Below are 25,552 nucleotides of genomic sequence, written 5' to 3'. Positions count from 1 at the left end.
CGCTGTGTAGAGGCCAAAACAAGTTGTGAATTAAAAAAGAAAAGAAAACCAAAGCTATTAGTTCAGAATTCAACTGCTGGAGATAATATACCATTACAACCATTTCATATTTTTGGTTTTAGCATACAAATGCTGCACCCGCTAACGATTCGTCAGCAACCTAAGATTTTATTGCCTTTTATGTTGCTTGAGTTCATTATGTGATTAATTGCGCTTGACTCCTAACAGTGACATGGGACTCCCTAGAAGAAGCAAGGAAAATGGTTCAATTTCCCCAAGTATAAATTTTAAAAAAGCAAGAGCAAAAACAAAAAAACCCAAGCTGGTAAACTGGTAGTAGTTAATTTCCATCTGTCAGGGCTTGCCAAGCTACACTCGACCCAGAAGCTCTATCTCCTGCTGTGTAGGGAAGCAGTGATGATGGAAAGACACTAAAACTTGTTCCAGATCCTTTTTTTGTTTTTGTTTTCATGCCGCTTTTCAAAAGCACATCAGAATGGCACACAAAGTGTAAGAGTCCATTAGGAGTTTGGCCTTTCTGCCACCTGCAGACCAAGTGTTCCTATTTTCCAGGGACAGTCCCAGATTTACAGAAGCCACCCCAGTTTCTGATTTGAATGCCCTTTAGAAGACATCTGAAGGCAGCCCTGTATAGGGAAGATTTTTAATGCTTTACTGTGTTTTTATATATGTTGGAAACTGCCCAGAGTGGCTGGGGCAACCCAGTCATAGGGTCAGGATATAAATTAATATATATATATATATTAATATTATGGAATGTTGTTGTTGTTTAGTCGTTTCCGACTCTTTGTGACCCCATGGACCAGAGCATGCCAGGCACTCCTGTCTTCCACTGCCTCCCGCAGTTTGGTCAAACTCATGCTGGTAGCTTCGAGAACACCGTCCAACCATCTCGTCCTCTGTCATCCCCTTCTCCTTGTGCCCTCCATCTTTCCCAACGTCAGGGTCTTTTCCAGGGAGTCTTCTCTTCTCATGAGGTGGCCAAAATATTGGAGTCTCAGCTTCAGGATCTGTCCTTCCAGTGAGCACTCAGGGCTGATTTCCTTAAGAATGGAGAGGTTTGTTCTTCTTGCAGTCCATGGGACTCTCAAGAGTCTCCTCCAGCACCAGAATTCAAAAGCATCAAATAGGGCACCTCTATTTCCATCCGAGAAATGTCAGAGGGGATGCAGTGGAGCTTTTTCAGCACCTTGGAGAGGGCGCTTGCTCTGCATTTCCCATCTCACGAATTCTCTGCAGGAAAGCAGTGCCCCGCTCATATTGGCCAAACAATATTTTCCTGCTTTTCAGCAGAAGCTTTCGGAATTAATAGCATAAGCATATTAGCTTGTGTGTGTGTGTGTGAGAGAGAGAGAGAGAGAGAGAGGTCTCAGAGCTGCATTGCGACTGGCTTTCTGTGCAAGTACCGCATGGAGGGTGATCATCTAAGTCCCTTTGGAGCCATTGTTGAAATCTGGACTTTTCTATTTCAAAGTTTTCATCAGGGATCAGGCCACATGGCCTTTTCATTTGCCCACAGAGCACATCTTTGCAACAGCTGAACGTAATGCTCCCTGGCATGTTGGAACGACACAGTCCACGGCTAATTAGCAATCTTGTTTGCCTTCGTTTCGAATCTGTGCGGCTTTAAGTCTCCCTTCATCTTTCCGGCAGCTTGTGTATCAACCAGAGGAGGCCGTGCTAGAACCTGCTGCTGTTTTTATCACAGCAACTCCCCATCCTGTGGCAACGCAGCTGTGGCATTTACCCTGCCTACCCTTTTCAGTTTTGTGGCTCGCAGCTATTGTTCTCAGCCTCAGACTTGCGACCGGCACTCATGCATATGTGTGAGTACGTGCGTGGGGAGGGGAGAGAGAAATAGATTTATGAGGGATGAAATCACCATTACAACCTCTCCACTTAACACTTTGGGGAGGGGGAGGGGGAGAAAGAGAGAGAAGCAGAAGCTGCTTACAGACTGCCAGATTGAGGGCCTAACCTGTAAATCATGAGCCGACTGACAAGTCCCTGCAGTTAAGCTTGTTTGAAGCGAATGTTCAAATGTACGAGGCCTTATTCGTTTCGGATCCCTTGGCTGCGCATATTTCTCTGTTGTACGAACCTGAGTTTTCCCATTTGTGGCTGTCAGGGAGGCTACAAATGGGCCAGGGGGCTGCAGGAAATCACAGCAACTTCTGTAGAGAAGCCTGGGAGAATGAGAAAACAGGTGCATACCCTCCAACATTTCTCCGATGAAAATAGGGATGTCCTATTTGATAACAATTTTATGATGTATATACACCATGTATCTGGGTTAAAAATGTCTCTCTACAGGGCTGCCTTCAGATGTCTTCTAAAGGTTGCTTAGTGACTTATCCCCTTGGCTCGGGGGGTCGCTTAACTCCATGCCCTCCAACGTTTCTCCAATGAAAATAGGGACTTCCTAAGGAAAAGCAGGAAGGCTTCTGTAAATCTGGGACTGTCCCTGGAAAACAAGAGACACTTGGAGAGTCTGTGGAAAAATCCATACAGATAGGCACTTTGTAACATAAACATGTTTAGCCATTCATTGTAGCTCCCTGATTTTGTGGGTCTCTCTCTCTCTCTCTGTGTGTGTGTGTGTGTGTGTGTGTGTGTGTGTGTGTGTGTGAGAGAGAGAGAGAGAGAGAGAGAGAGAGAGACTATTTTGAGGAAGACAACGTTCAGCCCTCTATCAAGAAATTGCATTTTTTTCAAGTGAGATGAACTGAAGCTTCTAAATACAGTACTACAGTAGTACCTCAGGTTACATACACTTCAGGTTACAGACTCTGCTAACCTAGAAATAGTGCTTCAGGTTAAGAACTTTGCTTCAGGATGAGAACAGAAATTGTGCTCCAGCGGCGCGGTGGCAGCAGGAGGCCCCATTAGCTAAAGTGGTGCTTCAGGTTAAGAACAGTTTCAGGTTAAGAACGGACCTCCAGAATGAATTAAGTACTTAACCCGAGGTACCACTCTACTGAGAAGTTGGGGGGAGGGGAGAGAGAGACAAACTTTTGGGAATGGACAAAGAGAGCCTGTAGCAAAATGGTACTGGAACTAACACAACCAATAGCAACAAAACATGCAGTGGAGGTAGATGGGATATCGCATTGTCTGCTGACTGGCTCAGCTTGCAACCAGCCTCCTCAGGCTTCGTAGTTTCTCCCAGATTCCCCAGTCCAAAATAACATCAAAATAGTTCACACAAGTTGCAGAAGAAACAGTAAAACTGTTATTGGACTGTGCCACTTCTGACTCTGCAGATGGGGGAATCGCATGACTAAATATCCCTCCATGCCAAAAACAAACAAACCCCAACAATTGTGGACTGGCAGCTAGATTTCAAAGAGAAGCACTCTAATTAGCCTTTACATTGACATCCTAGTTTTGAGGTTGCTTTTTTCTCGTGGTGAAGTATTAAACCATACGTCCGCCTACCTGCAGGCTGCATACTCAACATCAAAATTCACAGAGGAGAGGTTTGTGGAGCAAATTCATTTCAGCGCTAAAATAAACATTCCCTTTCCCTCCAGCCCCCTAAGGCCTGGTTTTATGTATGCAGATGTGTGCTTCAATTTCCTCATCAGAGATTTGTCTCTCTGTAGAGGGAAAAGAACAATAATGTACTCTGATTTATTTCTTTTTCTTTTTTTAAGTGTGTCACGAGTGTTCATTTCACTGCAGTACAATGCTACCTGATCAGCATAGCATTGGTGTGTGTGTGTGGGGGGGGGGGTGGAATGGCCACGTCACATTTCAAATGATCCGCAACGCACTCTTTCCCCTACACAGAGCTTGATCACCATGTTGCAAAACCAACTTTTCAAGTGATGCTGAGGACATTTTTAGGATGTGGGTTTTTTTTGCACAGGGCTTGAAGGGTGACCCCAGAGTATCAGACAGCCCATCTTGAGCACTGCAGACATATTTAATTAACAAACAGTATTCTTAGAGAAGCTGTGCCAACATCAATAATGCTGGCACAGACGTAAAGAGATTATGACAACTTAAGAAAACACTAAACAGAACCCGGAGTTCTTAATAATAAAAACCCACCCAAAGCTCTTCATTTCCCACCTCATTCTGTTTGTGTAACTGTTTTAGAATAATTAGGATTAGTGATGCTTGCTTACTTGATAAGGACACAGGGACAAATGTTGCTGTGGCATTGATTACTCCCTCCTGGTACCAGCCAAACCACAGTTCTTTTACGTAAAACACTTTTTTCTAAACCAGGCATGCAGAAGCCTATCAGTAGCACACACTTATATCAGTTTTATGGAAGTTTAAATCCCATGCCTTTCCCCAGCAATGCAATTTGGTGTCGGGGCTGATAATTTTTTGGTGAAAAACCCAAGCCCCTTCACAGAATGACAGCTTGCAGGATTCCTTGAAGGCCGCTCCCCATCCCCGGAGGGGGGCAGTGTTGCGGGCAGGACACACACTCTCCTCATGCACAGCGGGGGCATGGCAGTGCCCCCGCATCATAGGGGAGTGTCGGCCACATCATGCCCACAGCTGACCAATGCGGTCATCCAAGGGGCCGTGGCTTAGCGTATTGAAGCAGCCGCGTGCCGGGGCTTCTCCCTTTTGGGTCCATGTGTTTTATTATTCAACAATTGGGGGTAGGGGGCTCGGGGCCTTGACTTACAAGGAGAAAGACGCTCAGGCCATTTTAAGGCTGCACTACAGCTGTGAAGCTGGAGCATCAACAAAATACTTGCATGGTGTAAAAGATAAGGATTAATTGGACTGAGATGTTGCAATAGGAGGACTGTTAGGTTGTGCTGAAAAGCCACTTCTGAGCTGGAGAGGAGGTGGGGTTGTGGGCTTCACGCCCTCCCCCATGTGCACGGGGGCTGGCTCACAGCCCCCGTGAGACTGAGGGAATCCTTGGCTGCGTCATCTCCCTTGCCAGCCAATCGGCTGGCCTGGGAGGCATGGCCTGTGCTATTTAGGGCCGGCGCGGGTGAGGATTTTCCTCTTTCGTCGCTCCAGCTGCTCCGGTTTCCCACCCCTCCCACCCTTTAGGTTTGGCTCTCTGACATTGCTATGGACTTCGGTTGGTCGCTGTCAAGGGGCCTGGTAGGAAATTTTTCCACTTGGCAAATTGGCTCCAGCCATTTGGTTTTCCGCCTACCTTGTAGCAAATTGTCACAACTTCCTCGCGTTGGCGGTTAGGCATTGGTAAGGGTATTGTTATGTAGATGAGAGGGCAGGAAGGAAGCACCATCACCTTCCCCCCATATCAAAGGGTAGTCTGGTAAAGGATTCCGGGTGGCGTTACCCTGTCCGAAGCCTATGGAGCTGTGGACCTAAGGCATGCCCCTGAGCGGTGACCCCGGGGGAGCTCCTAGTTGATGTACATCAGCAGGACTCCCCCTACTGGCGGTTAACCCTTGCCGGACTTCAAGCAATCAGGCTGAAGCTGGATAGTCGATAGGACCAATGCCTAAGTCAATACTGCTCAATTCCTGTAACCAATAAAGTTGTGGCTAATTTTTGCCCATTAATCAATCTAAAATGTTGGTGTCGTGTGTCTTTATTTCTGATGGGGGAGGCGGGAACTCGCCACGCAACCAACCCCACAAAATCCCAGTTAAACCTACTCATCTCATTAGAAAGAAAAAAGCTTTTGATCAAACCCTCCTAGGTGGAAAAGCCCTTAGGCAGCAGAACGCGGTGGGAGCTCTGAGACGGCAGAGTGCACTTCAGACTCCGGGGATCACATTTTTAACGTTCCCTTATGCTTTAGCCAAAACAAACCTATCTGCAAACAGAAAATTAGCAGAGCAGGGAAAATGCTGGCCTAAAATGCACTGCCCTGATAAACTAGCTTTCTACTCACAGTTGACTTGGTTTTAAAAGACAATAAAATGTTCAGAGTGGTGCACTCTACCACCTCCGAAGTCTTCCAGCTCATTATTCTGCATGAGAACATCTTAACTAGAGTTTCCAAAGTAATAGGTACTCTCGGGGCATCTCTATTAATAAGGAACAGAGCTGCAGCACAGGGGCCTTGTTTGGATTAGCACATGAGGCATATGCCTAGGTACTGAAATCCTGCTGTGGGAGCAAAGGAATGCAGTCCAAATTACCTTTGGGCATGCTTCCCCATCATATTATTCTGCAAAAAGGAGTTCAGCAGTTTGAGCGAACGTCTGGCAATTACAAGCCGAAACGGAATGTAAACTCTGGTCCTTGGTGCACTCTTTGAAAGTCAAACAGCCAGGTACATGCATGCATGATGCATTGCAAATGTGCAGAAAGCAAAAATAAAACAAGCCAGTCTGTGCAAGCATTTCCTACAGTTGGTTGCGTGCGAAGAGGTGATCTGAAGCATCAGTCTGTGGGATAGCTCAGTTGGTAGAGCATAAGGTTCTTCATCTCAGGTTCATGGGTTCAAGCCCCACGTTGGGCAAAAAGATCCCTTCTTTGCAGGGGGTTGGACTAGATGACCCTCATGGTCTCTGCCAACTGTACAATTTTATGATTCTAAACTCTGGAACTGCACCAGGAGTGAGGAACCTTTGTCCCCCCCCCCCAGACGTTGCTTAACTGTAACCCATCAATCCTTGTCCTGCTTGCAAACTTCCCAAGAGGGGTCTGTAAGGCTACTATGAGAACAGTTTGCTGGACTGGATGGGTCTTTGTCCTGATCTAGCCAGGCTCTTATTATTTATTTACATTTGTTTTATTTATAAAATAATTATTTATATTGCCCTCTCCCAAAACATCAGGGGAGGGTACAGCAAAAAACTAAACCTTTCTTGCCTACTCAAGAAAATTATAGCAACTGCATACGAAGGGCAAAAGGATGCCTGCCAAATCTCTGCTGGAAGCGTGTTCCATCGCATGGGAAAAGTGATACTAAATGCTTGATTTCTGGTTGAAGCCAGCTGGGCACCTGTAACACAGGGGACTCGGGTGATATCAGTGACTGGGCTGGAATAGACGGACACTCTTCGCCGCCTGGGTCTTCCACCTTAAAGTATCCTGGACCCAAATTGTTCAGGGCTTTGTCTACCAACACAAACACCTTGAACATGGCCTGGTAGCATACAGACCCTCCAAGTGCCCCTATTCTCCAGGGGCAGTCCCAGATTTACAGAAGCCATTCCGGTTTCTGATTTGATCCTGGAATGTCCTGCTTTTCCTTAGGACGTCCCTATTTTGATCGGAGAAATGTTGGAGGGTCGGGAGCTAAGGAGATCAGCAACAATGCAACCTTTAGAAGAGATCTGAAGGCAGCCCTGTATATGGAAGTTTTTAAATGTTTAATGTTTGGTTATGTTTTTATATACGTTGGAAGCTGCCCAGGGTGGCTGGGGCAATAATAAATAATATAAATAATAAAAGTATTATTATTATTATCATTATTATCATCATTATTGTCAGGGAACTGCCATCGGAGGAAAGGGAGGTGGAAGGGCTCACAGAGGCTGGGAAGGAGTCAGCAGCGAAAGCAGGGACCAGCAGGGGGAGAGAGGGGTCTCTGGAGGAAGGTCTCATGAATGCGGAGAGAGACGCAGCAGCAAATGCAGGAACTAGCAGGGAAGAGGGAGGGATCAGGGACACGTCCAGCGAGAACAGCGGGGAGGTGTCAGAAGCTCCCATAGGGAGACCCATGCTTCGCCGGAAGCTGCCACGTCGTGAGTCCAGAAGACGCGTTTCCGTTAAGGAGCTTCTATGCTGGAAGCGCTTCCGCAGACAACCACTGTCGGAATCTACGAGTGACTAGGGCAGACATGCTTGAGGAGCTCTGTCACACACAGAGGTTTGTGGAGTTGCACAAACTCTGAGGGACCACGATTTTACGCACAAGCAGCTAATCATCCCATCACAGCATTCCGACAGTCTTTGTAAGCTGTCTGTGCAGGAGAAGGCATCATGAGCGACCCAGCCGGAGCCGGAGAGGCAGGAGTTGGAGCGGGTCCAAGCTTGGAAGATAGGTACCGAGCGTTGGAAATCCAATTGGCGCTGCAGACGGCTAGGCTTGAGGAGAGAAGGGCTCAGGATGCAGACAAGAAGGGGAGAGCCACCCAGTTCAACAGAAAGGTACCAGGATTGGTGCAGAAATTTGGGGGGGACCCCAAGGACTATCATGCCTTTAGAACAGAGATGCAATATGCTCTCAATGTGCAGTTTGATGAATTCCCTGACGAGGAATCGCGAGTTGCTTTCGTGATTGGGCATCTTGAGAGGGGGGCGAGAGACTGGGTTAGGCCCCTGATGGCAACGCACAATGACGTACTAAAGGACACCATGAAGTTCTTTCGTGCAATGGATCTCATGTTTTCCAGCGATATTGAGGAAGGAGTGGTGCGCAGACAGCTAATGGCTTGCAAGCAGGGAAGCCGATCTGTCCGTGAGTACTGGACTGAGTTCACTATGCTGGTTCACAGATTGGGGTGGGACTTATCGGCGGCACCCATTCAAATGCTATTTGAAGAAGGCCTGGCTTCGGCCGTGAAAGACGAACTGTCCCGGGGTCCTAGGGCGGATTCCATGGATCAGCTGACTAAATCTGCGCTGACCATAGGAGCGCGCCAGGAGGCGAGAGCTTTGGAGAGGCGGGAAGGGAAAGGGGAACGCTGGAAGGAGTTCCGCATTCCTGAGATTCCAGAGACAACTTTCCCGCCGGCAGAGCCGATGGAAATCGGAACAGCGCGCGCGCGCGCAGTTTCAAAGCCCAGTGAGGGGGCTAAGAAGGAGGGAAAAGGCGCCCGGAAATGCTATCTCTGCCAACAGCCAGGCCACTTTGCCAGAGTCTGCCCCCAGAGGAAGGAATGGCAAGGGATGGTGGGAGCTGTTGAGGGAAGAGAGCAGGGAGAACCGGAGCAGGTAAAAGCCAACGCCTGGTTGCCACAGTCGGGGCACAGCAGCCAGGCCAAAGAGCAGTGAAAGTGCCCATGCCAGAAGCTCCTCAACCTGCTCTAGTGATTGAAGTGTCGCTAGAGCTGCAAAATGGACACCCCCTAAAGATAAAGGCGCTGTTGGACTCAGGCAGCTCCTGCAATTTTATGAGCAAAGAGTTTGCTGCTGAACACCAGATACAGACGATCCCTTTAAGCAACTCCCTGCAGGTGACCACGATCGATGGCAGGGAGTTGTTGGGAGGAGGAGTCAGCTTGCAGACCGTCCCAATGATAATGAGGGTGGCAAGGCACACAGAACTGATAGCGTTTAATGTGGCCACCTTGGGAGGCGCTCCCATTATTTTGGGAATGAGCTGGCTAGCGCTACATGATCCGCTGGTGGGCTGGCATCAGAGAGTGGTTTCCTTTGGTTCAGCACATTGCTTAGAACACTGCAAAGGGGAAAAGGGGTCAGCAGGGGCCCAAGCCACCCTAGCAGGGACAGAAGTAATGGAGAAGGTGAAGGTACCACCACAATATGCAGATCTCAGCGACGTGTTCAGCGAGAAGGAAGCTGACCAACTACCCCCGCATAGGCCCTTTGACTGTCAGATCAATTTACTCCCTGGAGCACAGCTTCCTGTAGGCAAGTTGTATGCCATGTCAGACAGAGAAATGCAGGAGCTGCGAGAGTTCATTGACAAGAACCTGAAGAGAGGCTTCATCAGAGAGTCCAAAGCAGCGGGGGGTAGCCCAGTGTTTTTTGTGGATAAAAAGAACACGGACAAGCCGAGACTTGTGTGTGACTTCAGGGGGTTAAATGCAGTGACAGAACCAGTGGCTTTCCCTATGCCCAGGATTGATGACATTTTGACCAGGGTGCGGAAGGGAAAGATTTTTACAAAGCTGGATCTAAGGGGGGCGTACAACCTGATACGTATAAGGAAAGGGGATGAATGGAAAACCACCATGTTCACCCCTTTGGGGGCATTTGAATATTTAGTTATGCCATTTGGATTACAAGCAGGCTCAGCGTGCTTTCAATCGCTGATGAACCACGTACTAGGGCCTTTGCTGTACAAGAATTGCGTGGCCTTCCTGGATGACGTGTTGGTGTATTCTGAGAATGAGGAGCAGCATGTGAGAGACGTCAGAGAAGTGTTGCGCAGGCTGCTAGACAACCGGCTGTGGGTGAAACTGGAGAAGTGTCAGTTTCATACCAAGGAGGTAGAGTTCCTGGGGTACCGCCTGTCAGACAAGGGATTGGCTATGGATCCCGGCAAGGTCCAGGCTGTGCTGGAATGGAAAACTCCCAAAACCAAGAAGGATGTGCAGAGGTTCCTAGGGTTTGGGAACTTTTATCGTAAGTTCATCCGAAACTTTGCCCACCTGACGGCGCCCATAACGGACTGTCTCAGCAGTAAGAAGAAATTTGTTTGGACTGAGGAGGCGGAGCGAGCTTTTGAGGAGCTAAAAAGGGCCTTCGCCTCTGAAGAACAACTTCTGCATGTGGATTTACAAAAAAAGATGAGAGTCGAAACAGACGCATCAGACAGAGCCATTGGGGCGGTGCTCCTCCTGCAGCCAGGGGGGGAGGAGTCAGAGTGGAGACCGTGTGCTTTTTTTTCGCGAAAACTGAACAAATCCGAGAGGAACTACACGGTGTACGATTGAGAACTTCTTGCTATCCATGAGGCTTTCCGGAGATGGAGGCACCTGCTAATTGGTGCACAACATAAGGTGCAAGTGTGCACGGACCATAAGAACCTAGAGTATTGGAGAACTGCGCGAGTGCTCAACCAACGGCAGTTGAGATGGGCCCAGGAGTTTTCCAAATTTAACTTTGAGATTTGTTACGTGCCAGGCCCAGAGAACGTTAGGGCGGACGCTCTCTCACGCAAACCTGAATATTTGGAGGGGGAGGGAGCACCCGAAGAGACCCATGTCATTCCAGAGGACCGCTGGGTGTGTGGGGCGGCATTGGTGGGGCAAAGGGAACTGGTAGAGGGAACGGTGCATGATGAATACGCCCAGGACAAACTCAGGGGTCTCAGGAGGGAGGGAGACAAACCCGGAGGTTTTGAGGAGAGAAACGGGGCGTTGTATTACAAGGGAGCGTTATATATACCTGAAGGTGAATTGAGGGAGAAGGTACTCAAGCAACTGCACGATAGCCCCACAGCAGGGCATTTTGGGCAACACAAAACCATGTGGCTGGTTACCAGGGAATTTTGGTGGCCCAGGGTCAGGGAAGATGTGCGGGAGTATGTGAGAGGGTGTGACCAATGCCAACGAGCCAAGGGGGAGAGGCGGGCACCGGCAGGGTTATTAGAACCACTACCCACACCTGAAAGACCATGGGAAACAGTGGCAATAGATTTCATGACTGATCTGCCAAGGTCCAGAGGGAAAACAGCCATCATGGTTGTGGTAGACCTGTTAACCAAAATGGCCCACTTTATAGCCTGCTCACATGCGGTCACGGCAGAAGAAACCGCTAAATTGTTTGTAGAAAATGTGTTTAGGTTGCATGGCGCCCCCTTGAGGGTGGTTTCAGACCGAGGGAAACAATTTACTTCCAGGTTCTGGAGGAAGCTCATGAGCTTACTGCATGTAGAGGTTAATTTCTCAACTGCCCGGCATCCTGAAACCAACGGGCAGGCGGAAAGAGCTAATGGCGTCCTCCAGCAATATTTGAGGTGTTATGTGAATGACAGAGAGAATGATTGGGTGGAGAAGCTGGCGTTGGCAGAATTTGCCTACAACAATGCAGAGAACGTGTCCACGGGGATGAGCCCCTTTTTGGCTAATTACGGGTGCCATCCCCGAGCCTTCCCAGGGGGGGAAGGGGAGAACTGGAGCGTTCCAGCTGCAGAACAGTTCGTAGAAGAAATGGAAGCGATCCATCGCCAGCTCCAACTTAACTTAAACAGGGCCAAGGAGGAATATAAGAGGCAGGCAGACAAAAACAGAAGAGAAGGTGAAACCATTAGGGTGGGGGACCAGGTGTGGCTGTCAACCCAAGGGTTACCATTCAAAGGGGGTTGTAAGAAGTTAAGACCCAAAAGACTGGGTCCATTTGAAGTCACGCAGCAGGTCAACCCAGTGGCTTTCAGACTCCGGTTACCGAACCACATGAAGCTGCACCCAGTTTTCCACAGGTCGTTGCTGTCACCGTATAAAGGGGACAGAGAAGGGAGGGTCACTAGGGGACCAGCAATGGAGGAGAAGGAACACAGCTACCATGTAGCGGAGATTCTCGATTCCAGGTGGAAGGGAGATCAAGTAGAGTATTTGGTAATGTGGGAAGGGCAACCGGAGTCGGAAAACACCTGGGTCATGGCAGAGGATGTAGATGACGAGGTTTTAATAGAAACTTTTCATCAGAGGTTCCCACATAAACCTCAGCCAGTGGCGAGGTTCCGGAGGGAATACTTTGCCACCACCGACGAAGAAGAAGAGTTGGAGGGGTTCCCTGATTCCGAGGAGGAGGAGGATTCAGTGAGCCGGAACGAAGACCGATGGAGGGAAATGTTCGAGACGTCGGAAGATGAAGAGGATTCTTTTCGGGGTTTTATCTCCTCACCGCCCAGAGGAGAGAGAATGGGCGGGGGGGAAGGGGGCCCTGGAGGGGAGGTGGATGTCAGGGAACTGCCATTGGAGGAAAGGGAGGTGGAAGGGCTCACAGAGGCTGGGAAGGAGTCAGCAGCGAAAGCAGGGACCAGCAGGGGGAGAGAGGGGTCTCTGGAGGAAGGTCTCATGAATGCGGAGAGAGACGCAGCAGCAAATGCAGGAACTAGCAGGGAAGAGGGAGGGATCAGGGACACGTCCAGCGAGAACAGCGGGGAGGTGTCAGAAGCTCCCATAGGGAGACCCATGCTTCGCCGGAAGCTGCCACGTCGTGAGTCCAGAAGACGTGTTTCCGTTAAGGAGCTTCTATGCTGGAAGCGCTTCCGCAGACAACCACTGTCGGAATCTACGAGTGACTAGGGCAGACATGCTTGAGGAGCTCTGTCACACACAGAGGTTTGTGGAGTTGCACAAACTCTGAGGGACCACGATTTTACGCACAAGCAGCTAATCATCCCATCACAATTATTATTATTATTAAATAGGACATCCCTATTTTCATTGGAGAAATGTTGGACAGCTTATAAAAAATTAAAGGTAAAGGACCCCTGGTTGGTTAAGTTCAGCCAAAGGCGACTATGGGATTGCGGTGCTCATCTCACTTTCAGGCCGAGGGAGCCAGTGTTTGTCCACATACAGCTTTCTGTGTCATGTGGCCAGCATGACTAAACTGCTTCTGGCACAACGGGACACCGTGACGGAAACCAGAGCGCACGGAAGCGCAGTTTACCTTCCTGCTGGAGTAGTACCTATTTATCTACTCGCACTTGTATGCTTTTGAACTGCTAGGTTGGCTGGAGCTGGGACAGAGCAACGGGAGCTCACTCCGTTGCGGGGATTTGAACCACCAACCTTTGGATTCGTAAGCCCAGGAGACTCAGTGTTTTAGACCACAGCACCACCCGTTCATGGGTGGCATATGGGCAGGCAATAAAGAGGTTTTAGCAGAAGCATCAGGTGCTGTTAGCTGTCTGCCGCACATTGCATTCTTTGCTGGCTTGAACTTCCGGACTATGCTTAAGGGCAGCCCCACATAAAGCTCGTTTCAGTAATCCAAGTTTATATTGTCTTCTATTAATGCAAACATGTCAGGAGCTTGCAGAGCTGCTACTAAGCTTGTGGACAGGCCAGGGTCATGTAGGAAAGTGGGACCTCTACCTGCCAAGGTGATGAGAAAGAGTATACATGGCCACCCTGCTCTATGCATCAGCAGTGACTTGAAAAGGCAAACTGCACAGGGACCGCTGTCATATGAATTTACCATAAGATTCTGCACCTTGTGAGGAGAGGAGATAGAGAAGGGGGGGGGGACCAAATATATATGTCTTATGAAAGTATATATCTTCACCCAAAGTAGCAGAATCTATGCTCTGGCAGTCTTGTCGTCTCCTTGGCCTAGTTCCTGCTCAGGTGGTAAATGTAGATCCCGGCTGTACAGATTCAGCCTGCCGGGGACGGGTTCACATGATTCAACACTCCCCTCTGCAACAACAACGATGGTAAAAATATATATATCCTAAAGATAGAAGCACATGGAGCTGCACCAGGCAGGTTGGTTCTAGCCTGCAGACTAAGATATAGTGACACAGAAAATCAAGGGACCAGAAAAAGTTCTCTCCCCAGCTTAACACTTTCCTTGCTGAAGCAAAGAGACAAAGGAAACTGAAGGGGTGGAGGTTTCAGTGGCAGCGGCAGCAGAACAAGGGTGAGCGGAAGACGGGAGACGCAGGAAGAGATGAGTCTTATTTTCCCTGCCTCCAGCCAACACCACTCATGGTACATCTTGTAAAATAATAAAAAATGTACCACTCTAAGTGTCAGGCAGACACAGGTCTGCTAGTCCCCCTCAGGTAGTTTTTGCAGTGAAGTGTCATGCAGCGAAAGATTAGCTCAAGTGTGTTTTGTGTGGCTGAGGTTTTTGTCCTCAGTCATCACGGAAGAAATAGAGGGGGAAAATGTACGCATACAATAAGCCTTATGAACATTTAACATTATAAGTTTGGGGTGCAATGCCAGGATAAGTAATAATTATTCCGAAAGTGCAACTCAAGTTACTTCTGTACTTTCTCTCATGAGGCAAACAGCCTTGAGGAATAAATTTCTACTGGGGGAAAGTCCCACCCAGAACCACAACGCTGACTGGATTTTCTACCATTCTGATACAGCCATTAAACTTTTCTTAAAAGCAGGAGAACTGATTTGGCCCTTAAATGCTGGACCTTGCAAAGATTCCAGAAGGTTAGGCGGCAAATCCAGCTCAGAGCCTTGTGGCACTAACTGATTTATAGCAGCACAATAAATCTGTAATAAATCTCTGCGTCTTTAATTAACAATAATAAATCTGTTAGTCTTTACTGTGCACAATATCCCCAAGCTTTTAAAATGTTTTAATATGCATTGTGTTTTATATTAATTAGTTTTATATTACTAGAAAATGAACTAAACTTTTTTTAAAAAACGAAAAACCCAACAACTTGTTGGTGTTCTTAACAGCAAAGATGGCATTTTCCTCCCATGTTAAGACAAGTGTGAATTTGTCTGAGCTAAAACTATTCACATTCCCCCATCCCACCATTTTGCTGAATGTTGGAAAACACCTCCTTTCTTATTATGGTGATTATTATTTTTTTAAATATTATCTACTAGTCCTTTATTTTCCTTCCATGCTTTTAGTTCTCAGGTGATTTCCTTTGCTCTCAGTAGTGTTAATCTATAGCCAAATCTGTTTATTTTATGGGATCGCGCATGTATCTAACTGCAGAAGAAAGGAGGAACAGGAGCCAAGAGGAAAACCAAAACATGCAACCGGATGCCTGAAAGGTGAGTGTTCACACAAACTCATTTCCAGGAAATACAGTTTTCAGTGACATATTAGAAGTGAAAAACCAAAACCGACAAATATTTGGTATATCTTTACACAGTTACGATCATTTCTGTATCACCAACACTGAATGTATTGCATCATTGGTAGGTTCCAGTTTGCAATGTGCTTCTGAACCATTTGCACAAGTGCAAGAGACTACAGCGAGTGCTGTTCACATTGACTCGTGGCCCGTAAAGTGGAAGAAGAAGCTGCGTGTACCAAAACTGGCTAATGAACGCTTCAGCATCATCTTAAGTGATGGTTGGCCAAGAGTTTGGGCACAGCCTCAGACATGATTTCAAAGACTAAAACTGAGCCGTTAGACATGAGCCAAATCTAGTAATTTCCAGTGAAGATTTTTGGCAGTGCCAAACATGTACCGTAATTCCCTTCTGGACATTCTTAGCCCTCTTTGCCGACATGTTCATTTATTCATTTACATTGCCCACATTTACCCACAGTGATGCCATGATGCAGTGAAATCTGATTACCTTTGCCGCTTTTAGCCGTAAATAATCCCTGATTAGGTGGGATTATCTACATGACTAAGGCAGGAAGGAGAAAGAAGCAGCAAGCAGAGGGGAAATTGTGCCAGACAGGTTTGAGAGAGGAGGAGATTCACAAGTACTGAGGGATGTGGGTGTTTGTTTGTGTAGGGGGCTCTATCCCACCCAAAACTGGCTCCAAATGAAAAGTGAGCCTGCTTTTTCTTACAGTACAGCAAAGGTCTCTGCTGTACTGGACTAGAGACCTTATCGCACACTGGAAAGGGGTCTGCATGGCAATGGGATGGTAGCTATGCCATAAGTTCCTCTTGGAATCGTGGTTATTTGTCAAACTCTGCTCATTCTTCACAAACACAAAAAACAACTCAGTTCCCCACAGAGAATTAAAATGTCAAGTACCACCATATTACCCCTTAGCCACATATTAGGCTTCTTCGGACAAATTTGATCTCTACACCTAAACTAACCAGCTTTTTTCCTACCACCTTGTGGTGGGGGAGCTGTGAAACCTAGACCAGTGATGATCTGCTCAACTGCATATTCATAAACAAGGGACCTTACAAAACCCCTAGCAAGCTTCCAGTACACACACTCTCTCTTCCTCACAAGGAAACTGCCTCTGAAAAGCTGCCCCAGAACTTACTTCCGCTTAGAGGCGAGGGAGTGTGCAACCATCTTAGAAGAAATCAGGCATTCAAAGAGCAATTGGACAGGTTGCCTTTGTTCTTGCATAATCTGGGTCTCTGCAAGGGCTGGGCTCCCTTGTTAGGCCTTGGTGGGCCAGTCGAGCTCCCCAAGGCATTGCAGTAGAACAAGCCACATTTGATTACAGCTGACTGAACTGGGCCCTGTCCAAACCATTGTGCTTTCAGTTCCATGAATATGTTTTGTGAAGAGACTTTTAAATATAAATGGGACTTTTAAATATATAAGGGACTTTTAAATATAAATGAAGCTGGTCTCCGAGATTTGTCTTTCTATCCATTTCTTGGCACATGAATCTGCAAATAGTACCAACATCAGCTTGGATCAAGAGGAGGAATTCAACACCATACTCTTCTGGTTGTTCCCTCAGTGCAGGCGCTTCCGCTTGCCACATGAAAAAGTCCCCCTTCTTCTCCTTCTGTGTGCTGTTCTCCTGAGCCCCACAAAGCCAATTTCAGGGGCACAACGGTAGAGGAAAAGGGGAAAGCCCGTTACACTAGAGGGTGTGCCTGCATGGGCTTCCACTAGTGGGACCAGTTAGCTGATTCCAGGCAATAATTTTTATCTTTCCATATATGTTCTTTTTTCCAAGTAAAGGAGGAATTTTCACTCAATGCATCTCCAGACTGATACCTCGATTACATAAATGCACACTGATAAAGTCTAATGGATTTATCTAAAAGGGGGCTAGTGCACCATTCCTTTTTCTTCATTTTGTTTAGCTACCTAAAATATTTAGCACACTGCCACTCCTCAGTTCATGGGGTAACAATACTGGGGGGTGGGAGAATCGTAACATTTAGGTTTGAAACAACAGGTCCACATCAGGAAATCGCTTTAGTAAAACTCTGCAGCCAAAATAGTAGATCTTAACATCCAGAATACCCTACAGAATAAACATAATTTGTATCCTCTCCAGGAAGAGACAAGGAAGAAGAAACGAAAGATGGAGGGACATTCTAGAGCCTGGGGGCATTATCCTTCTGACTTTTCATAGTGAAGACATTCAGAGCAGAGTTTATGGCTGGCACAGGAGATCATGTAGAGAGAAGTGATGTCTAAGGTTATGTGGGACTGAGGCAATGAAGAGATTTCAAGTCAAGAACTATAGCGCCTTTATATACTGATATACTAATATACTGGCTTAATTGGCTATTATGTGCTCCAAAGGGCACAGAGCCTGCATCAGGGAGCAGATGTATATTTTATATATATGGTGATAAAATCAACATTTACAGAGCAGAATTTAAGACAGGCACTTCCAATCATTGCCTGTGCAAACATTCCAGCTTGCCAGATGAAATGATACTACCTGCTTTCCCTCTGCATACTGTAGTGGAGGTTATCCTGACACCCCCCTAAGCTAATTTGTTGGGGGAATGGGGGCACGTGGTGTGAGAACAGAGAGGGAAAGCCCCATTGTGCACACAGAAGGCCTTGTGCAGGGCTCCCTCCCACTGACAGGACCTGTTAGCTGTGTTTAAGTTTGCTGTCCGTTTAAATGAGCCAGACCATTCTCTAACCTTGAATTCAGTTTGTGATTATGCCAAAGTGGGATGTTGCTGTTCAGTGAAATGATCCCCACCCTGGAAAAGTCTATTGGCCTTCCTGGTGTAACAGCCATGTGTTCCTCTAGGCTAGATGCCTTCCTGGTGGCGGCTGTGAGCCTCCCAGGTATGGGAGACATTTCAGCAGGGAGACAAAAACCCAGCAAGCCGGGGAAAGGAACAAAGTACATTTGACCTAGATGGCTGCTTTGCGAGATGCATTTCAAATACATTCGATATGCTCTAATTGTTCAGGCATTACAAATTTTTCTGCAGTTATCTAAAGCATTAATGAGGCTTTTTAGAGATACTTTGTCTAAAGAGGCAGTTCTGGGAAAGAGCTAAAAGGCTGTGGTTGTGAACTGGGCCCACAACTTTGTTTTGAGATGCTTTCTGAATGACGAATTCATCCTTCTAAATGCCAGATTAGAAGACAGTTGAACTTTGGTTCTCAAACAGAATGCATTCCAGGACTCCATTTGACTCCTGGAACTGTTCGAAAACCAAGACGCGGCTTCCGATTGGCTGCAGGAGTGTCCTGCAGCCAACCGGAAGCCATGGAAGCCGCGTTGGACGTTTGGCTTCCGAAAATCGTTCAAAAACCGGAACACTCAGTTCTAGTTTTCGATCCTTCGAAAGTTCCAAGGCGTTCAGCAACCAAGGTACTACTGTGTTAGAAGCCAGTTCACTTCACAGTGGATATTTAAATTTCTTCAATATTGCCTTACAGTGGTACCTCAGGTTACATACGCTTCAGGTTACAGACTCCGCTAACCCAGAAATAGTACCTCGGGTTAAGAACTTTGCTTCAGGCTGAGAACAGAACTCGTGCTCCAGTGGCGCAGCAGCAGCGGGAGGCCCCATTAGCTAAAGTGGTGCTTCAGGTTAAGAACCGTTTCAGGTTAAGAACGGATTAAGTTTTTGGAGGAGGAAAACAAGAAAAAAAATATTCTGAATCTCAGAAGCCAGAACAGCAAGACGGATCGCTGTGCAGTGAAAGTAACAATCCCTCTTGCTGTTCTGGCTTCTAGGATAGCTGCACAGCCTGCATTCGCTCCATAAGACGCACACACATTTCTCCTTACTTTTTAGGAGGGAAAAAGTGAGTCTTATAGAGCAAAAAATACGGTACATGGCGAGTCAAGCTAAAATGTGAGAATTTCCAAACGCCTCCTTGTGGTCAGGCCAGAGGAGAAGAGTTTGCATGTGAGCCCAAGGCTCACTGTATTTCTGTTACATCCCAACCAGCCTATGATATCTCACACCACAAAGAAATTACAAGAAAGAATTCTAACTGCTGAGGATTTGGGGGGAAATGCTAATTTAATTCTTATTTGATGTAAATAGTCTTTGGTGGAAATGTCTGGGGCAGAAGTATAACTGGCTTTATAATAAGAGCGGTTAAGATAAGACTTGATCCTTTTCGCAGTTCGGTTGGTTAAAAAACTGCACCCTGCTATATGTAAACATAAGAGCCTTATTAAAAAATCTGTTAGTGGCAGCAAAGGTTTTTACACACCACAGGAAATATAATGAGCCATTGCACCCTACGAGGCGGCCGGGGAAAGCGTTTGCAGTGGACAGAATGCACAAATTAATCTGAATTAACGTAGCTTTTTACAGAGAAGCGAAAATTGCAATGAACTTTGCAGAGATGTGTCCTTAAGAAAAATAACACTGGGAGAATTACTGTACATATTCTTAGTTAATGAAACCTCTGTTGGGTGCTGTACGGTTTTAATAATACAATAATTAATAATTAATGGGTATGGGGGAAAAACACAGGAAGAGAAATAAGGAGGAAGAGGAAGAGGAGGAGGAGAAAGAGGAAAGGAACCTGTAACGTTAGCCTTAGAGACAAAAGCATCCTTCATCATAGCTGTCAACTTTTCCCTTTTCAAGCGAGAAATCCTATTCGGAATAAGGGAATTTCCCTTAAAAAAGGGGAAACGTTGACAGCTATGTCCTTCATACGCACTATATCAAGGCAGCCAGATATCATGAAGTTATTCCCACCCTTCACTTCAGAGATGTTTGCTGGCAAAGGTACTGAAAACTTAATCATTAATATAAAAGGGATTAAATCTTCCACTGGAAAAAAGGGGGAGGGAGAATACTTTGTCACATTCAGGAGTTTGTCTAAATATCTCCCCAATTTGGGTGTATGTGTGAGGGGACTGGGATGGCTTAGGATCCTTCAGAGCCAGGCCACTTTCCCTAATGCTCCAGAACATCCCCTTTATGGCTCTTCCACCACCAGAGCGCCAACATCAGCTGGACCAAAACTTCAAAGGTGCTGCTGTGGCAGATGGGAGAGGGAAGCTCCAATATTAGACCTACCTCTCTGGTCCAATCTACAGTATTTGTGTGATTTTACATTTTGCCAGAAGCCCCCCGAGTGGCTGGGGCAACCGAGTCAGATGGGTGGCATAGAAATAATAAAATTCTTATTCTTATCTCATGGTCTCCAGAGACACCCTCCCAGAAATCACAGCACTGCAACTTCAGCAATGCTCTGAAGGCTACATCCAAAGTACAGTGGTACCTCGGGTTACAGACGCTTCATGTTACAGATGCTTCAGGTTACAGACTCCGCTAACTCAGGAATAGTACTTCAGGTTAAGAACTTTGCTTCAGGATGAGAACAGAAATCGCGCGGCGGCGGGAGGCCCCATTAGCTAAAGTGGTACCTCAGGTTAAGAACAGTTTCAGGTTAAGAACGGACCTCCAGAATGAATAAAGTTCTTAACCCAAGGTACCACTGTATTGGTTCAACATTCAAGTTACCACTCTGTGTCAAAGTTTTTCCAGAGCTGAACTAACGGGTGAAAACTTAACCTTAGAAGCACTGCAAGAAAGGATGAGGTTTACCATGAACAAAGACTAATAAAATGGTTCTAACAAACTTTAGTCGTCATCGCCTTCACCCCATTTATTTTCAAGGTACCCACTTGTCCATGCCTATTGTACTCACTTCTGCCCCACTGACAGCCTGAAAGAACTATCTTCCTTCTTTTTTCCCTTCACACAGCCTTCTCACCTTCAGGCATCTTCCCCCTTCATGAGCAGCCAGGAGAGCCGCTATTTACAGAAGACGCAACAAGCGATCTGGGGTGTGTGTAGCCCCCGCAAACCGTAGTGGCTCCCTCCTCCTTCCTTCACGCGCTAAATAAAGTGAAGATGTTTTCAAGTCTCATTCGTTTCAGCTGGAGAACTAAAGCCATGCTTGTCTCCCTCCAGAGAAACCAAGGGCACTTGGAAGTGCTGCAAATTTGGCTGGGTTGTGAGGCGCCAGTACCCATCGACATACCTATCAAGGGGACGGAATCTGAGGTGGCAGGCATGATCTCAGCAACAAGCAGCATGAAAACCGTGAGAGACAGGAGGACCGTAATACCTGCAATCAAATTGCGAAGGAGACAAAAGGTGAGGCAAGATCTGAATGCTTTCTGTTTCAAAGATTATGAACAGTGAGCGTGTTCCCTTGATTAGGCATGCAATTAAACATTACATATTGATCTCAGAACGTCAACTCGGGAGACCCTAATAAATCAAGGACGCAGAGAAATATGTGTTGCTAGGCCCAGCAGAACTACAGCTGTTTCATGCAATGCCCATTCTGCCATTGTCATCCTGGCTGCTTTCTTAACCTGCATTTTCCTTAGTTTTGAGTAGGTCGGCCACATGTCGTACTTAACAGAAGACAGTCTTCTATTTTGAGGCACTGTCGGAGGACAGGCCTCTATTTGAAGGCATCCTCTACTTGAGGGCTGTCCAGTCCATGTCTTGTTTAAAGACGAGGAGCTGCTTTAAAAATGTAGATCAGAGATCTTGAAGTTGCCCATCAACAGTTGGGCACACCTGCACAGCAGGTGCACAAGTCAACTGTTTCCTTCCCCGCTATGGTGACATGTGTTGTCCTTCTGTTTCAACCAGAGTTTCCCAAACGTGGGTCCTCCAGCTGTTTTGGACTACAATTCCCATCATCCTTGACCACTGGTCCTGCTAGCTAGGGATGATGGGAGTTGTAGTCTAGAATCCTACCACCTCTGTGTCCCACTTCTGTCAATGTGTGGAGTAACTCTAAATTCTCAGCTCTTACCCAAGGATATTTTCTCTCCAGAGTCAGCTGGCAGCAAGAAAACAAGCAACGCTAAGCCTGATATGAGGACGCATGGAATCAGTAAATTCAATCCATAGTAGAGGGTGCGGCGGCGCATTGTCACGGTGTAAGTCACATCTGGATATGGCTCCTTGCAGCACTCATAGTACAACTCATTCCTTTTACCTGGGACACCTGCACAGAAGCAAATTTGAAGTAAGAAATGAGGAGAAATATGCTGCATTCTTACAGCCCTTGGCTACGTTAGTAGGTCTATGGTCTGGCTCCTCAATCCCCACTCTCATTTTCCAATAATGTAGGCCATGGATTAGGGTCACAGCTCATCAGCAAAACATCTGGAAAGACTCCAGTTCTGAAATTCCGGGGAACCACTGCCAGTCCATGTAGAGAATACTGACCTACAAGGACTCAGTGTAAGGCAGCTGCATATGTTTCTAATTGGGCTCAATCCAGATGTCACACTAAGTCATGCTTTGCCAACCATAGCTGTGGTATGAACTGATAAATCATGCTTTCTGCTCAGGAAGCAAATCAGAATTACAGTGGTACCTTGGTTCTCGAACGTAATCCATTCCGGAAGTCCGTTCGACTTCCAAAACATTCCAAAACCAAGGCATGGCTTCCGATTGGCACAAGTGCCCCAGAAACAAAAGCCAACAGCCACATCAGACGTTCAGCTTCTGAAAAATCATCTAAAACCGGAACACTTGCTTCCAGGTTTTTGGCATTTGGGAGCCGATTAGTTTGTCGTTCGAGAACCAAGGTTCCACTGTATTGTGGCTATAGCCATGGCTGAAGCCACTAGGCCTTAGAGACATAAGCAGAGGGGAAATGACATCACGGAAGCAGCTCTCACTGGGGATTCCCTAACTTACCCTCCCTCCTGCCAATTGCCTGTCTGTAGCCCTGGCCTTGCAGTTACTTCTCTTAGGTGCAGACATGGTTGCCAACTCAAAACCAATTGACGTCACTGGCACTAGCCAATGCAGGCAGACTTCTGCAGTGTCCATGGCCAGAGCATGAGCAAACAATCCCCAGATGCCAGCTAGCTACTTTCCCATATGGCAGATGGTTGCAGCTGGGAGATCAGGGCTTGCCTGAATCCCGTTTAAATTTGCTCCTCCAGGCATCCTTCCTCTATTACAGGAATGCCGGGTGTCCAAATTGTTTGGATGACTTTGAAGGCTTTGCCCTCTAGCTGTGCCTTAATGCCTCTTCTCTACTTATTCTCAACAACTCTTGAGGATGTAATAATTCTTAGCGTCTTGGGAAATAAGGTGAGAAAGCAAAGCCTGCCGATGGATATTTAGCTCTCTCCTGGGGCTAATGCAACTCTCTACGCATTTCATTTTGTACACATACTGAAAAATCCATACAAATCTATTATCCAGCCTAGGGCGGGGGTGGGGCTGGAATTTGGTGAAAAACACGCCATATGATAATCGTCAACATTTCCAAAGAACTGTCATAAGAAATACAGCATCCATCCCTCCTCTGGCAAATGTCATTATAGGACTATAACGTGTAATTGGCCATTCTTTATGCTCTCCATCAGATTCAAGCAACAATCAATAGTTATTATAATGTCCAGTGTGATGGCTTGCACTTTTCAAGTGGTTTAACAGCACAGCAGAGCTGAAATGATTTATACCTTTTTTTTTTGTTTTAGCATACAACAGATGTTACTTCTGTTTTCCATAGATTCCTTGGCACCTCTCTTGAAAACGTTGGTTCATTTTCGGCAGCAGGTCTGTGGATTGGCCAAGCAAGCCTTAAAGGGGCATGCCTGGAGAGTCTTGCAAGCCTTGGCTGGGTTTGCTGGGCAGCCTGAGCACAAACCCTAAAAGGGCAGGTCTGGAGAAGCTCAGAGCACTGTGTCTTTAAAAGAGCATCCTCTGGAAGAAGCTGCCTGGTTTTGGGGGCCACCTTCCCAAAACGCCAGCCATCGAGGTGAAAATAAAGAATGACGAATGCTCAAACTCCCTTGGCAGGAGCGAGATCTCATAAAATGAGATGTTCCTTTCTTTATCTGAGCAAGCGGCAGCAAGCAGTGATGATGAGTGTAGGAACAACATTCTGGACTTTTGTTGTCCCTGAAAAAAGGCCTTTGTAGTGGATGCCCTGTATGCTGCTGCTGCTGGCAGCTTTCCTGACTAGGCCTTGACATCCAACAGGCTCCCCCAGCTCCCCACAAGCACTTTATAGCTCTGCAGAATGTGGGCCTCCAGAACTCTCCAAACCGGGACGTGGAGAGAGGCCGTGGCGCACGAGGCACCTGGCTGCAGCAGCCCCCCCCCCCAAGGCCACACCCCACGGAGGGTTTAGAGATGGGTAGAAGCTGGGTTGGGTTGCACCAGTAGATCTCCTGGTGATGTGCAGTAGATCAGCAAGGTTTGCTGACTCCCAGTGGTACATCATCAGCGGCAACAAAATGACTCTCCCCCAAACCTCCGAAATCAGAAGGCTAAGCAGAGGTTGGCTTCTGTGCAAGAGGACTGTGAGATCAGCTCAGCTCTCATACGTATTCAGAGGCACCCTGCTCTTTAATTCTAACTGTTATGGTTTGTTTGTTTTCACCTGGCTCCAGATGGTGGTCTAGTTAAAGAAGAAAACAATGTAGATCAGACCAGCCTGAAGTCTGTCCACTGCTGCGGATTACTGGGAGGCGGAGGGCGAGGCAGTGTTAGGGTGAGGCTGATGCAGCGCAAACACATCAGCAGAACCCATCTGGCGGATGTTCATCACATTGACCTTGTTGCCGTTTCTCCATCCCAGTAAGCTGCAGAGGCATTGGGGATGGGAGATCAGGTATGTGTTAGAATTCCTGCTCTATGATTGCAGTCATGGTGTTGTTGTCTTTCACATGACGGTATATGTTTTGACTCCACAGAATGGGAAGTGATGAAGACAGGATGTTTGTGTTACTGTGTTCTGTGAAGTGGGACTATTGTCCTTTGTTCTTTTTCTCTTTGCTGTCTGATGCTAGAGAGAGAGGGAGCCATGTTGCAGTGCTCCGTGTGTGCTTATATGTAAATAAAGTAGATTAGCCAAAATGCTGAGTTGCTGAGGTCTGTCACACAAGCCATGCGCAAACTCTGCGGATCCTTAAGTGTGTGCGTGTCGGTTGGCATCGGTTGCTGTGATGTTCAGGCAGAAGAAAGCTTTTGAAGCTCCCGAACAATCGACCAGGAGGGAGGGAACATGCCAGTCGGGCATGTGTCTCTACCAGGGTCCTACTCGAGTGTAGGCTGAACTCCTGGAAGTATGCACCTCCACTTCTTGCTATTGGAGCAACCACT

General features: G+C 47.0%; 1 protein-coding gene across 2 annotated transcripts in view; it reads right to left on the bottom strand.

Moving 5' to 3' along the window:
- Positions 1-25,552, bottom strand: part of LOC308576737 (neuronal acetylcholine receptor subunit alpha-7-like) — a 110,951-nt gene that overhangs the window by 16,731 nt on the left and 68,668 nt on the right. For both annotated transcript variants that reach the window (XM_081176615.1, XM_081176616.1), the window contains exons 7-8: positions 22,233-22,427; positions 21,441-21,527 (exon numbers count right to left, since the gene is read on the bottom strand). In XM_081176615.1, coding sequence (XP_081032741.1) covers positions 21,441-21,527; positions 22,233-22,427 — 282 coding nt within the window. The remainder of the gene's footprint in view (positions 1-21,440; positions 21,528-22,232; positions 22,428-25,552) is intronic.

Source organism: Podarcis bocagei, assembly GCF_964188305.1.
Source record: "Podarcis bocagei genome assembly, chromosome: 17".
Classification (NCBI taxonomy): domain Eukaryota; kingdom Metazoa; phylum Chordata; class Lepidosauria; order Squamata; family Lacertidae; genus Podarcis; species Podarcis bocagei.
The sequence above is the reverse complement of the archived record's forward strand: the minus strand, read 5'-3'. Positions and strand labels throughout refer to the sequence as shown.